Below are 14,415 nucleotides of genomic sequence, written 5' to 3'. Positions count from 1 at the left end.
AGGCAAACACCCCCACCCCTCGGCCATGCGGGAGCCAGCTCCACCCGGGCAGCCCGGTCACTGCGGGGGGCGGGGCGGGGGCGGGGCCGGCGGCACCTACCGTGACGGTGGCCAGCAGCCCCTCGGGCACGTTGGCCACGATGATGCCGATGAGGAAGATGACGGCCTCCAGCCAGCTGTAGCCCAGGATGAGGGAGAGCACGAAGAAGGAGACGCCCAGGAAGACGGCGACGCCCGTGATCAGCTGGATGAAGTGCTCGATCTCCACCGCGATCGGCGTCTTGCCCACCTCCAGCCCCGAGGCCAGCGTGGCGATGCGCCCCATCACAGTGCGGTCGCCCGTGGCGATCACCACCCCGCGCGCCGTGCCTGGGGGGCGGAGGGGCCTCAGTCCGGCCCACGGCCCCTCCCTGCCCACGACCCCTCCCTCCGGCCCCCAGACCCACGGCACCCCGCCCCCCGGCCCCCAGCCCCCCAGCGCCCCTCCCCCCAGTCCGCGGCCCCCGGCACCCCTCCCCCCGACCCCCGGCACCCCTCCCCCCGGCCCGCGGCCCCCGGCACCCCTCCCTCCGACCCCCAGACCCCCGGCACCCCTCCCCCCAGCCCGCGGCCCCCCGGCGCCCCTCCCTCCGGCCCCCGGCCACCCGGCGCCCCTCCCCCCAGCCCACAGCCCTCAGCGCCCCTCCCTGCCCACGGCCCCTCCCTCCGTCCCGCGGCCCCCCAGCACCCCTCCCTCTGGCCCGCGGCCCCCCTCCCTCCTGCCCGCAGCCCCCGGCACCCCTCCCTCTGGCCTCCGGCCCCCCAGCGCCCCTCCCTCCGGCCCGCAGCCCCCCTCCCTACAGCCCGCGGCCCCCCGGCCCCCCTCCCTCCGGCCCACAGCCTCCCTGCCGCCCCTCCCTCTGGCCCGTAGCCCCCCCACTGCCACCCCTCACTCCACCCCACCGGCGTCCCCCCTCCCTCCCCCCACAGCCTGTGGCCAGGGCTCACCCTCCACGCAGTTGGTGGAGAAGAAGGTGATGTTGCGGGTCTCCAGTGGGTTGTCGTGGGTGCAGTCGGGGGAGCGGGTCTGAGGCTCCGACTCGCCTGTCAGGGAGGAATTGTCCACCTGGGGGGGCGGAGCCACGGGGGTCAGAGCGGGGTATGGCAGGCGGGGGCCCCAGGGGGATGGGAGCCGGGCAAGGGGGGGTTTGGGACGTGGGCAGGATGAGTGGGTGGGTTTCTGGGTCGGGGCTGGCGGAGTTGGGGGAGGAGCAGGGGCGGGGCCATGGAAGAGCGGGGGCGGGGCCATGGAGGAGCTGGGCGAGTCTAGATAAGAGAGGCGGGGCTAGTGAGGAGCGGGGCGGGGCCATGGAGGGGCAGGGAGGGGCCATGGAGGAGCGGGGAGGGGCTATGAAGGGGCGGGGCGGGGCCATGGAGGAGCGGGGAGGGGCGGGGCTATGAAGGGGCGGGGAGGGGCCATGGAGGAGCAGGGCGGGGCTAGCGCGGCACGGTGCGGGGGGGGGAACAGGGCGCTCACCTTGCAGCCGTGGGCCGAGATGATGCGCAGGTCGGCTGGGACGCGGTCGCCCCCTTTCACCTCCACCAGGTCCCCCACGACCACCTCCTCCGCGTTCAGCTGCATCTTCTCCCCCTCCCGGATCACCAGGGCTTGCTGGGGGCAGGGGGCAGGGGGCAGGGGAGATCTGGGTCCTGACCCCCAGCGCGCTCCTCCGCTCCGCTGCCCCAACCAGCAGCCCCCAGCCCTGTGGCCCCCCAACCAGCAGCTCCCGGCCCCACTGCCCCCCAACCAGCAGCTCCCGGCCCCGCTGCCCCCCCAACCAGCAGCTCCCGGCCCCACTGCCCCCCAACCAGCAGCCCCCAGCCCCTCTGCCCCCCAACCAGCAGCCCCTGGCCCCGCTGCCCCCCAACCAGCAGCCCCCGGCCCTGCTGCCCCCAGGCCCTCAGCAGCAACCCCCCGCCCTGTGGCCCCCCAACCAGCAGCCCCCAGCCCTGTGGCCCCCCAACCAGCAGCTCCCGGCCCCACTGCCCCCCAACCAGCAGCTCCCGGCCCCGCTGCCCCCCCAACCAGCAGCTCCCGGCCCCACTGCCCCCCAACCAGCAGCCCCCAGCCCCTCTGCCCCCCAACCAGCAGCCCCTGGCCCCGCTGCCCCCCAACCAGCAGCCCCCGGCCCTGCTGCCCCCAGGCCCTCAGCAGCAACCCCCCGCCCTGTGGCCCCCCAACCAGCAGCCCCCGGCCCTGCTGCCCCCAGGCCCTCAGCAGCAACCCCCCGCCCTGTGGCCCCCCAACCAGCAGTTCCCGGCCCTGCTGCCCCTAACCCAGGAAGTCCCGGCCCCACTGCCCTCGCCCCCCGCCGAACGCGGTCCTCAGGGGGAGGGGCCGTGTGGGGAGCAGGGTGTCCCCAGCCCACCCCCCTCACCTGGGGCACCATGTTCTTGAAGGACTCCATGATCTTGGAGCTCTTGGCCTCTTGGTAGTAGGAGAAGCAGCCGGTGATGATGACCACGGCGGCCAGCACGATGCCCAGGTAGAGCTGGGGGGAGGAGAGCCAGTGTCTGCCGGGGGGCCCCTGCCCCCCCAGCCTCCCCTCCCCCACATCCCAACCCCAGCCTGTCTCCCCTCCCCTGCCCGTCATGTGTCCTGCCTGCCCCTCCCTCCCGCCCCAACCTACCCCAACTGCCCCCAGCCAGGCTGGGCCAGTTCTTCACCCCTCCTGCCCCCCCGTGTGTGCCCCCTCCCCTGTCCTCCCCCCCACTCAGGCCCCTCCTGCCCCCCCTGTGTGTGCCCCCTCCCCTGTCCTCCCCCCCACTCAGACCCCTCCTGCCCCCCCTCGTGTGTGCCCCCTCCCCTGTCCTCCCCCCCACTCAGGCCCCTCCTGCCCCCCCGTGTGTGCCCCCTCCCCTGACCTCCCCCCCACTCAGGCCCCTCCTGCCCCCCCTCGTGTGTGCCCCCTCCCCTGTCCTCCCCCCCACTCAGGCCCCTCCTGCCCCCCCTCGTGTGTGCCCCCTTCCCTGTCCTCCCCCCCACTCAGGCCCCTCCTGCCCCCCCTCGTGTGTGCCCCCTCCCCTGTCCTCCCCCCACTCAGACCCCTCCTGCCCCCCCTCGTGTGTGCCCCCTCCCCTGTCCTCCCCCCACTCAGACCCCTCCTGCCCCCCCTCGTGTGTGCCCCCTCCCGTTCTCCCCCCCACTCAGACCCCTCCTGCCCTCCCTCGTGTGTGCCCCCTCCCCTGTCCTCCCCCCACTCAAATCCCTCCTGCCCCCCCTCGTGTGTGCCCCCTCCCCTGTCCTCCCCCCCACTCAGGCCCCTCCTGCCCCTCCTCGTGTGTGCCCCCTCCCCTGTCCTCTCCCCCCACTCAGACCCCTCCTGCCCCCCCTCGTGTGTGCCCCCTCCCCTGTCCTCCCCCCCACTCAGGCCCCTCCTGCCCCTCCTCGTGTGTGCCCCCTCCCCTGTCCTCCCCCCACTCAGACCCCTCCTGCCCTCCCTCGTGTGTGCCCCCTCCCCTGTCCTCCCCCCACTCAAATCCCTCCTGCCCCCCCTTGTGTGTGCCCCCTCCCCTGTCCTCCCCCCACTCAGACCCCTCCTGCCCCCCCTCGTGTGTGCCCCCTCCCCTGTCCTCCCCCCACTCAGACCCCTCCTGCCCCCCCTCGTGTGTGCCCCCTCCCGTTCTCCCCCCCACTCAGACCCCTCGTGCCCTCCCTCGTGTGTGCCCCCTCCCCTGTCCTCCCCCCACTCAGACCCCTCGTGCCCTCCCTCGTGTGTACCCCCTCCCCTGTCCTCCCCCCACTCAGACCCCTCCTTCCCCCCTCGTGTGTGCCCCCTCCCCTGTCCTTCCCCCACTCAGACCCCTCCTGCCCCCCCTCGTGTGTGCCCCCTCCCCTGTCCTTCCCCCACTCAGACCCCTCCTGCCCCCCCTCGTGTGTGCCCCCTCCCCTGTCCTTCCCCCACTCAGACCCCTCCTGCCCCCCCTCGTGTGTGCCCCCTCCCCTGTCGTCCCCCCACTCAGACCCCTCCTGCCCCCCCTCGTGTGTGCCCCCTCCCCTGTCCTTCCCCCACTCAGACCCCTCCTGCCCCCCCTCGTGTGTGCCCCCTCCCCTGTCGTCCCCCCACTCAGACCCCTCCTGCCCCCCCTCGTGTGTGCCCCCTCCCCTGTCCTCCCCCCACTCAGACCCCTCCTGCCCCTCCTCGTGTGTGCCCCCTCCCCTGTCCTCCCCCTACTCAGACCCCTCCTGCCCTCCCTCATGTGTGCCCCCTCCCCTGTCCTCCCCCCACTCAAATCCCTCCTGCCCCCCCTCGTGTGTGCCCCCTCCCCTGTCGTCCCCCCACTCAGACCCCTCCTGCCCCCCCTCGTGTGTGCCCCCTCCCCTGTCCTTCCCCCACTCAGACCCCTCCTGCCCCCCCTCGTGTGTGCCCCCTCCCCTGTCGTCCCCCCACTCAGACCCCTCCTGCCCCCCCTCGTGTGTGCCCCCTCCCCTGTCCTCCCCCCACTCAGACCCCTCCTGCCCCTCCTCGTGTGTGCCCCCTCCCCTGTCCTCCCCCCCCACTCAGGCCCCTCCTGCCCCTCCTCGTGTGTGCCCCCTCCCCTGTCCTCTCCCCCCACTCAGACCCCTCCTGCCCCCCCTCGTGTGTGCCCCCTCCCCTGTCCTCCCCCCCCCACTCAGGCCCCTCCTGCCCCTCCTCGTGTGTGCCCCCTCCCCTGTCCTCCCCCCACTCAGACCCCTCCTGCCCTCCCTCGTGTGTGCCCCCTCCCCTGTCCTCCCCCCACTCAAATCCCTCCTGCCCCCCCTTGTGTGTGCCCCCTCCCCTGTCCTCCCCCCACTCAGACCCCTCCTGCCCCCCCTCGTGTGTGCCCCCTCCCCTGTCCTCCCCCCACTCAGACCCCTCCTGCCCCCCCTCGTGTGTGCCCCCTCCCCTGTCGTCCCCCCACTCAGACCCCTCCTGCCCCCCCTCGTGTGTGCCCCCTCCCCTGTCCTCCCCCCACTCAGACCCCTCCTGCCCCTCCTCGTGTGTGCCCCCTCCCCTGTCCTCCCCCTACTCAGACCCCTCCTGCCCTCCCTCATGTGTGCCCCCTCTCCTGTCCTCCCCCCACTCAGACCCCTCCTGCCCCTCCTCGTGTGTGCCCCCTCCCCTGTCCTCCCCCTACTCAGACCCCTCCTGCCCTCCCTCATGTGTGCCCCCTCCCCTGTCCTCCCCCCACTCAGACCCCTCCTCGTGTGTGCCCCCTCCCCTGTCCTCCCCCTACTCAGACCCCTCCTCGTGTGTGCCCCCTCCCCTGTCCTCCCCCTACTCAGACCCCTCCTCGTGTGTGCCCCCTCCCCTGTCCTCCCCCCACTCAGACCCCTCCTCGTGTGTGCCCCCTCCCCTGTCCTCCCCCTACTCAGACCCCTCGTGCCCTCCCCCCCCTCACGTTGTCGTTGGCCGGGTCGTCCTCGGTCCCGGCTTGGATGCCGTAGGCCAGGAAGCAGAGGATGGCGCCGATCCACAGCAGGATGGAGAAGCCCCCGAAGAGCTGGCGGCAGAACTTGACCCACTCGGGGGTGGTGGGGGGGGGCGTCAGGGCGTTGGGGCCGTCCCGGGCCAGGATCTCCTGCGCTTTGCTGTGGGTCAGGCCCTGGGGGAGGGGGAGGGGAGATGAGACCCCCCCAATTAGCCCAGCCCCCTTCATAGGCTCCCTGCCTCTGCTGCCGGGGCTCACGCCCCAGAGGGTCCCGGGAGCAGGCGGGGGGGCTCACCTGCACACAGTCCGTGTTGTATTTCCTGCACACTTCCTCGATGGACATTTTGTGCTCAGTCTGACAGACAGGAGAAAAAGAATGAGAGAGCGCCCCCCCAGCCACTGCCCCCCCATTCCCCCAGCCACTGCCCCCCCATCCCCCCCAGCCAGAGCCCCCCCAATCCCCCAGCCACTGCCCCCCATTCCCCCCAGCCAGAGCCCCCCATTCCCCCCAGCCACTGCCCCCCATTCCCCACAGCCAGAGCCCCCATTCCCCCAGCCACTGCCCCCCATTCCCCCCAGCCAGAGCCCCTCCATTCCCCCCAGCCACTGCCCCCCATTCCCCACAGCCAGAGCCCCCCATTCCCCCAGCCACTGCCCCCCATTCCCCCCAGCCAGAGCCCCCCATTCCCCCAGCCACTGCCCCCCATTCCCCCCAGCCAGAGCCCCCCATTCCCCCAGCCACTGCCCCCCATTCCCCCCAGCCAGAGCCCCCCCCCCCCAGCCACTGCCCCCCATTCCCCCCAGCCAGAGCCCCCCATTCCCCCAGCCACTGCCCCCCATTCCCCCCAGCCAGAGCCCCCCCAATCCCCCAGCCACTGCCCCCCATTCCCCCCAGCCACTGCCCCCCCATTCCCCACAGCCAGAGCCCCCCCATTCCCCCAGCCACTGCCCCCCATTCCACCCAGCCAGAGCCCCCCATTCCCCCAGCCACTGCCCCCCATTCCCCCCAGGTACCCCCCATTCCCCCCAGCCAGAGCCCCCCATTCCCCCCAGCCACTGCCCCCCATTCCCCACAGCCAGAGCCAGAGCCCCCCCCCCCAGCCAGAGCCCCCCCAATCCCCCAGCCACTGCCCCCCATTCCCCCCAGCCACTGCCCCCCATTCCCCACAGCCAGAGCCCCCCATTCCCCCAGCCACTGCCCCCCATTCCACCCAGCCAGAGCCCCCCATTCCCCCAGCCACTGCCCCCCCATTCCCCAGCCAGGTACCCCCCATTCCCCCCAGCCAGAGCCCCCCATTCCCCCCAGCCACTGCCCCCCCATTCCCCACAGCCAGAGCCCCCCCATTCCCCCAGCCACTGCCCCCCATTCCACCCAGCCAGAGCCCCCCATTCCCTCCAGCCACTGCCCCCCCATTCCCCAGCCAGGTACCCCCCATTCCCCACAGCCAGAGCCCCCCATTCCCCCAGCCACTGCCCCCCATTCCCCCCAGCCAGAGCCCCCCATTCCCCCCAGCCACTGCCCCCCATTCCCCACAGCCAGAGCCCCCCATTCCCCCAGCCACTGTCCCCCATTCCACCCAGCCAGAGCCCCCCATTCCCCCCAGCCACTGCCCCCCATTCCCCACAGCCAGAGCCCCCCCCATTCCCCCAGCCACTGCCCCCCATTCCCCCCAGACATAGCCCCCCCCACACCGCCCAGCCAGAGCCCGCCCTTCCCTCCAGCCAGCCCCCCACACGCACCATGGCCACTTCCTTCTTGAGATCATCCAGGTCTCTCGTCTTGGCTTCTTTGCTGCCTTTCTTGGGCGACTCTTTCTCGTCCTTGTCCTGCGTGGTGGCCACGCGGTAGCTGTCTGAGCGGCCATACTGGGGGGGGCCGGGGCGTCAGCCAGGCCTGGGCGCTCGCCCATCCCGGTGCCCCTCCCTCTGCCCTGGGGCCTGCCCCCTGCCTCCCCTCTGCCCCCCTGCCCCTATGTTGGGGGGCTCTCAGGCTGGAGGGGGAGCAGCAGGCAGCTGGGGGCCCCGGGCTCTCCCCACGAATGTGCCTGTGGCCGAGCCGCCGTGTGGTTCCTGGGGGCAGTGCGGCTCCAGAGATGCGGGGGAAGGGGTCAGCCCCTGGGGGGGGAGGCTCCTCCCTCACCCCCGCCAGCCTGCTCCCCCCAGCAGGGGCCCCATAAATACCCGCCCCCTTCCCGGGTACAAAACAGGGCTCCACACACACCCCAGCCCAGGCAGCAGAGAGAACTGAATGCACACACGGTGCCCCAACACATTCACCGTCTCTCACACCTCACAGTGTGCGCCTGTCAACACACACACAGTGTCCCAACACACTCACCGCCTCTCACACCTCACAGTGTGCGCCTGTCAACACACACACAGTGCCCCAACACACTCACCGCCTCTCACACTTCACAGTGTGCGCCTGTCATCACACAGTGTCCCAACACACTCACCACCTCTCACACCTCACAGTGTGCGCCTGTCATCACACACACAGTGTTCCAACACACTCACCGCCTCTCACACCTCACAGTGTGCGCCTGTCATCACACACACAGTGCCCCAACACACTCACCACCTCTCACACCTCACAGTGTGCGCCTGTCATCACACAGACAGTGTTCCAACACACTCACCGCCTCTCACACCTCACAGTGTGCGCCTGTCATCACACACACAGTGCCCCAACACACTCACCACCTCTCACACCTCACAGTGTGCGCCTGTCAACACACACACAGTGTTCCAACACACTCACCGCCTCTCACACCTCACAGTGTGCGCCTGTCAACACACACACAGTGTCCCAACACACTCACCGCCTCTCACACCTCACAGTGTGCACCTGTCAACACACAGTGTCCCAACACTCACCGCCTCTCACACCTCACAGTGTGCGCCTGTCAACACACACACAGTGTTCCAACACACGCACCGTCTCTCACACCTCACAGTGTGCGCCTGTCAACACACACACAGTGCCCCAACACACTCACCGCCTCTCACACTTCACAGTGTGCGCCTGTCATCACACACACAGTGTCCCAACACACTCACCACCTCTCACACCTCACAGTGTGCGCCTGTCATCACACACACAGTGTTCCAACACACTCACCGCCTCTCACACCTCACAGTGTGCGCCTGTCATCACACACACAGTGTTCCAACACACTCACCGCCTCTCACACCTCACAGTGTGCGCCTGTCAACACACACACAGTGTCCCAACACACTCACTGCCTCTCACACCTCACAGTGTGCACCTGTCAACACACACAGTGTCCCAACACTCACCGCCTCTCACACCTCACAGTGTGCGCCTGTCAACACACACACAGTGCCCCAACACACTCACCGCCTCTCACACCTCACAGTGTGCGCCTGTCAACACACACACAGTGTTCCAACACACTCACCGCCTCTCACACCTCACAGTGTGTGCCTGTCAACACACACAGTGTCCCAACACTCACCGCCTCTCACACCTCACAGTGTGCGCCTGTCATCACACACACAGTGTCCCAACACACTCACAGCCTCTCACACCTCACAGTGTGCGCCTGTCAACACACACACAGTGTTCCAACACACTCACCGCCTCTCACACCTCACAGTGTGCGCCTGTCAACACACACACAGTGCCCCAACACACTCACCGCCTCTCACACCTCACAGTGTGCGCCTGTCATCACACACACAGTGTTCCAACACACTCACCGCCTCTCACACCTCACAGTGTGCACCTGTCAACACACACACAGTGTCCCAACACACTCACTGCCTCTCACACCTCACAGTGTGCGCCTGTCATCACACACACAGTGTTCCAACACACACACCGTCTCTCACACCTCAGTGTCCCAACACACTCACAGTCTTTCACATCACTGTGTATCTCTCAGCGTGCGCACATGCGCACACACACGCATGGTGTGTCTCTCAACACACACAGTGTCTCTCACACTCCACACACACTGTCACACACACTGTATCAAAATGGGACTTTTCAGTTGGATTTGCAGGAAGTGGATGTGCCTCAGTTTCCTCCTGCTCTTTGTGTTGCTGCCTAGTGGGGGTGGGCAACCCAGGACAGAGGGAACCCCCAGCCGGAAGATGGAGCCAGCCGGGGATACTGAGGGGCACTGGGACGAGGCTTCTGGCTTCTGTGACAGGCCCACCATGGCCCGGCTGCTGTGTGGCTCCCTGAGGGCTCCAGGCTCGCCCAGAACTCCTGGGGCAGGCAGCCCATCCCGGAGCCAGGGGGGCAAGCAGCCCATCCCGGAGCCAGGGGGGCAGGCAGCCCATCCCGGAGCCAGGGGGGCAGGCAGCCCATCCCGGAGCCTCCAGGGCAGGCAGCCCATCCCGGAGCCAGGGGGGCAGGCAGCCCATCCCGGAGCCAGGGGGGCAGGCAGCCCATCCCGGAGCCTCCAGGGCAGGCAGCCCATCCCGGAGCCAGGGGGGCAGGCTGCCCATCCCGGAGCCAGGGGGGCAGGCAGCCCATCCCGGAGCCTCCAGGGCAGGCAGCCCATCCCGGAGCCAGGGGGGCAGGCAGCCCATCCCGGAGCCTCCAGGGCAGGCAGCCCATCCCGGAGCCTCCAGGGCAGGCAGCCCATCCCGGAGCCACCGGGGCAGGCAGCCCATCCCGGAGCCACCAGGGCAGGCAGCCCATCCCGGAGCCAGGGGGGCAGGCAGCCCATCCCGGAGCCACCAGGGCAGGCAGCCCATCCCGGAGCCACGGGGGCAGGCAGCCCATCCCGGAGCCACCGGGGCAGGCAGCCCATCCCGGAGCCTCCAGGGCAGGCAGCCCATCCCGGAGCCACGGGGGCAGGCAGCCCATCCCGGAGCCACCGGGGCAGGCAGCCCATCCCGGAGCCACCAGGGCAGGCAGCCCATCCCGGAGCCACCGGGGCAGGCAGCCCATCCCGGAGCCTCCAGGGCAGGCAGCCCATCCCGGAGCCAGGGGGGCAGGCAGCCCATCCCGGAGCCACCAGGGCAGGCAGCCCATCCCGGAGCCTCCAGGGCAGGCAGCCCATCCCGGAGCCAGGGGGGCAGGCAGCCCATCCCGGAGCCACCAGGGCAGGCAGCCCATCCCAGAGCCAGGGGGGCAGGCAGGGGAGATCCGCAGGCATGTCCACACCAGGTGAGTCACACACATGCGCAGCCGCTCTCTGCAGCTCTGGGACCTCCCCCTCCGGCAGCCTCCTCTACCCCCCTCAACCGGGGCCGGGATGGGGCCCCACTAAGGATCCGTATGGGGAACCACCGGGGGGTCCGGGGGAGGAGGGGGTGCTGGGTTGTGTTGCTGGGAGGAGGTGAGAGTGGGGCAGTGGGGGGGGGCGCTTCTGGGGGGTGGCTCGAGGGGTCAGTGAAGACGTAGGGGAGCCTGGTCACTTGCCCCCCTGCCGAGGCCCCCCCACTGCAGCTCTGCGGCCAAGGGGGGTGCAAGAGCTGCACTGGCTCTGAGCCAACACTGCAGCAACCTCGGCTCCCAGCAGTGCGGGGGGGGAGGTTGTGGGGGTGCTCTGGCCCCAGGGAAGGGGCACACAGGGACCCCCCACAGCGAACCAGTCCCCACCCCCAGATGAGCCCCCCCCAGGCACAAGGCAGCCCAGGGAGTGTGACCCAGCTCCCCCGCTGAGCTGGACAGCTGGGCTGTGATGGCGACAATGCGTGGGGGGGGGGCAAGGTGCAGCCCCCCCCTTCAGTGCACTGGTGTTCATGAAACAGCAAATGGTGAGAATCTTCCAGAGCCGGAGTGTCCTACAACCCCCCCCCACTGCCCGCACAAGCCCCCCCAGCCGGAGCGCCCTACAACCCCCCCCCCCACTGCCCGCACAAGCCCCCCCAGCCGGAGCGCCCTACAACCCCCCCCCACTGCCCGCACAAGCCCCCCCAGCCGGAGCGCCCTACAACCCCCCCACTGCCCGCACAAGCCCCCCCAGCCGGAGCGCCCTACAACCCCCCCCACTGCCCGCACAAGCCCCCCCAGCTGGAGCGCCCTACAACCCCCCCCCACTGCCCGCACAAGCCCCCCCAGCCGGAGCGCCCTACAACCCCCCCACTGCCCGCACAAGCCCCCCCAGCCGGAGCGCCCTACAACCCCCCCCCCCACTGCCCGCACAAGCCCCCCCAGTCGGAGCGCCCTACAACCCCCCCACTGCCCGCACAAGCCCCCCCAGTCGGAGCGCCCTACAACCCCCCCCACTGCCCGCACAAGCCCCCCCAGCCGGAGCACCCTACAACCCCCCCCCACTGCCCGCACAAGCCCCCCCAGCCGGAGCGCCCTACAACCCCCCCCCCACTGCCCGCACAAGCCCCCCCAGCCGGAGCGCCCTACAACCCCCCCCACTGCCCGCACAAGCCCCCCCAGCCGGAGCGCCCTACAACCCCCCCCCACTGCCCGCACAAGCCCCCCCAGCCGGAGCGCCCTACAACCCCCCCCACTGCCCGCACAAGCCCCCCCAGCTGGAGCGCCCTACAACCCCCCCCACTGCCCGCACAAGCCCCCCCAGCCGGAGCACCCTACAACCCCCCCCCACTGCCCGCACAAGCCCCCCCAGCCGGAGCGCCCTACAACCCCCCCCACTGCCCGCACAAGCCCCCCCAGCCGGAGCACCCTATAACCCTCCCTCCATTGCCCCCACAACCCCCCCATTGCGTCTTTACAACCCCCCCGGGGCCGGAGCGCCCCACAATCCCGATCTAAGCGCCTCCCTCTGGGCCCTTTGATTTCCGGAGGGGGGCTCAGGAACCCCCGTTACACGCGGGGGCGCTGGCATCGGCCCCAGAGCCGGGGCGCAAGGCCGGAAGCAGCAGCCCCCCAATGACTCAGACGCGCCCGAGACCCGGAGGCGCGTCCACGCTTCAACTGGGGGAGGCGGCGCCATGGGGGGGGCAGCCCCCGGCCCCTCCCCCCGCGCCCCTCCCCCGCTCTCCCCTTCCCGCGCCAGCCAAGGTTGCAGCTGCTGCATCGGCGGCGCCGCTTTGATGTCCCCCCCCCCCCCCCGCCAGCCGGCGGATTAAGCCGGGAGCCTGGAGCCATATGCGGCCCCGCCCCCGCCTGGCCCGCCCGCCCCGGGCCCCCCAGGCTGAGGGGGGCTCCCCCCGCGGGGAGGATGAACCGAGGGATTAATTAGCGGATTAATGAGCGGTATTGAGGGGGGCGTCGCTATCCCCCCCCCCCCCCCGCTGTCCAGGCGCATCCCCAAGGCGGGGGGGGGGATGCAGAGACCGCAGCCCCCCCCCTTCTCCTCCATTTTCTGCTCTTTCCCCATCCGGATCCCGCGAACCCCCAGGTCCTGCCCATCCCCCCCAGCCAGGCAGTTCCCACCCTGCAGTAACCCGCCCAGCCCCCCCTTTGCCCCCCCCCCCACGTGCCAGGAGCCAAAAGCAGAGACAGGCGCTTATCACAGACAAGTCTGGAAACACTCGGGGGGGGGGGGGGGGGGGCGTCCGGGCCTGGCAGAGGAGACTGGAAGGTTATTGTGTGGGGAGGGGCCCAGGGGGACAGACAGACGGACACACACCCTGCCCGCACACACACACACACCCTGCCCGCACACACACACACACACTCCGCACATACACCCTGCCCGCACACACACACACACCCTGCCCGCACACACACACACACACTCCGCACATACACCCTGCACGCACGCACACGCACACTGCGCACACACACACCCTGAATGCAGACTACGCACATACACACCCTGCACACACACACTGCGCACATACACACCCTGCACACACACACCTTGCACGCACAATGCGCGCGCACACACCCCGAATACATACACCCTTCACACACGCACAGGCTCTGCGCGCGCACACACACTGCAAATACATGGAAACACACTGCAGGGATTTGGGGGCACACTTTGCACGCGCACACACGGGCACCCCCACGCCCTGCACGGGTTTGGGGGCACACCTTGCCCGCACACGCAGTGTCCCGCCAGCAGAGACATACGCAGCTTACACGCGCGCGCATCCACACGCGCGAGCCCGGCGCAGAGCCAGGGAGCCATTTGCACGCGCACAGACCCTCACGCGCGCCTGGCCCGTGTCTCACACGCATTTGCACACGCACGAGCGGCCCCCTTGCACTCCCCTATTTGCACATTCGCTGGCGCCCGCAGGGCGCAGCCTGCACTCCCCCCCCCCCGCGGTGCCTACCCCCATGTCGGCGGTGGGGGGGTCTCAGCCCGGCCGATCGGGGCGCTCCGCAGACGGACAGACGGACACTGGGCGCTGGGCGGACGCGCTCGGCTGCCAGGCTCGTCGGACTGGCCGAGCCCCGCGAGCTGCCGGCGCTGCTGTCTGTGCCCGGGCTGCTGCGGCAGCCAATCAGCGCCCTGGCCCCTCCACCCAGAGACAGGCCCCGCCCCCGTTACTGCGGATTCACCTTCTGGGGGGGGGGGGGCTACGGGGCTGGGGATGGAGAGCGCCCCGCAGAGCGCCCCAAACCTAGAGCTCCCCAAAACAACCCTGACTCACAGCCCCCAAAACAGCCCCAGCCCACAGCCCCCCAAAACAGTCCTCGTCCACCAACCTCACAGCCCCCCAAAAAACTGCCCTAACCCACAGCCCCCAAAACAGCCCCAGGCCACAGCCCCCCAAAACAGTCCTCTCCCACCAACCTCACAGCCCCCCAAAAAACTGCCCCAACCCACAGCCCCCAAAACAGCCCCAGGCCACAGCCCCCCAAAACAGTCCTCGGCCACCAACCTCACAGCCCCAAAAAACTGCCCTAACCCACAGCCCCCCAAAACAGCCCCAGGCCACAGCCCCCCAAAACAGTCCTCTCCCACCAACCTCACAGCCCCCCAAAAAACTGCCCCAACCCACAGCCCCCCAAAACAGCCCCAGCCCACAGCCCCCCAAAACAGTCCTCGGCCACCAACCTCACAGCCCCAAAAACTGCCCCAACCCACAGCCCCCCCAAACAGCCCCAGCCCACAGCCCCCCAAA

The 14,415-nt window shown here is 70.1% G+C and overlaps 1 protein-coding gene across 2 annotated transcripts in view; it reads right to left on the bottom strand.

Moving 5' to 3' along the window:
* ATP1A3 (ATPase Na+/K+ transporting subunit alpha 3) overlaps positions 1–13,781 on the bottom strand; it is a 38,834-nt gene extending 25,053 nt beyond the window's left edge. Inside the window, exons 1-8 of one of the 2 annotated variants that reach the window (XM_089772305.1) lie at positions 13,621–13,781; positions 7,174–7,299; positions 5,729–5,788; positions 5,404–5,607; positions 2,418–2,531; positions 1,517–1,651; positions 988–1,105; positions 101–369 (exon numbers count right to left, since the gene is read on the bottom strand). In XM_089772305.1, the coding sequence (XP_089628431.1) occupies positions 101–369; positions 988–1,105; positions 1,517–1,651; positions 2,418–2,531; positions 5,404–5,607; positions 5,729–5,788; positions 7,174–7,299; positions 13,621–13,626 (1,032 nt within the window). In that variant the 5' untranslated portion in view covers positions 13,627–13,781. The remainder of the gene's footprint in view (positions 1–100; positions 370–987; positions 1,106–1,516; positions 1,652–2,417; positions 2,532–5,403; positions 5,608–5,728; positions 5,789–7,173; positions 7,300–13,620) is intronic. The other variant, XM_089772306.1, reaches the window with a different exon arrangement.
* Between the last annotated feature and the right edge of the window lie 634 nt (positions 13,782–14,415).

The sequence above is a fragment of the Pelodiscus sinensis genome, chromosome 22 (assembly GCF_052426305.1).
Source record: "Pelodiscus sinensis isolate ZL-2025 chromosome 22, ASM5242630v1, whole genome shotgun sequence".
In the NCBI taxonomy this organism is placed as follows: Eukaryota; Metazoa; Chordata; order Testudines; family Trionychidae; genus Pelodiscus; species Pelodiscus sinensis.
This window is presented reverse-complemented; position numbering and strand designations above follow the sequence as displayed.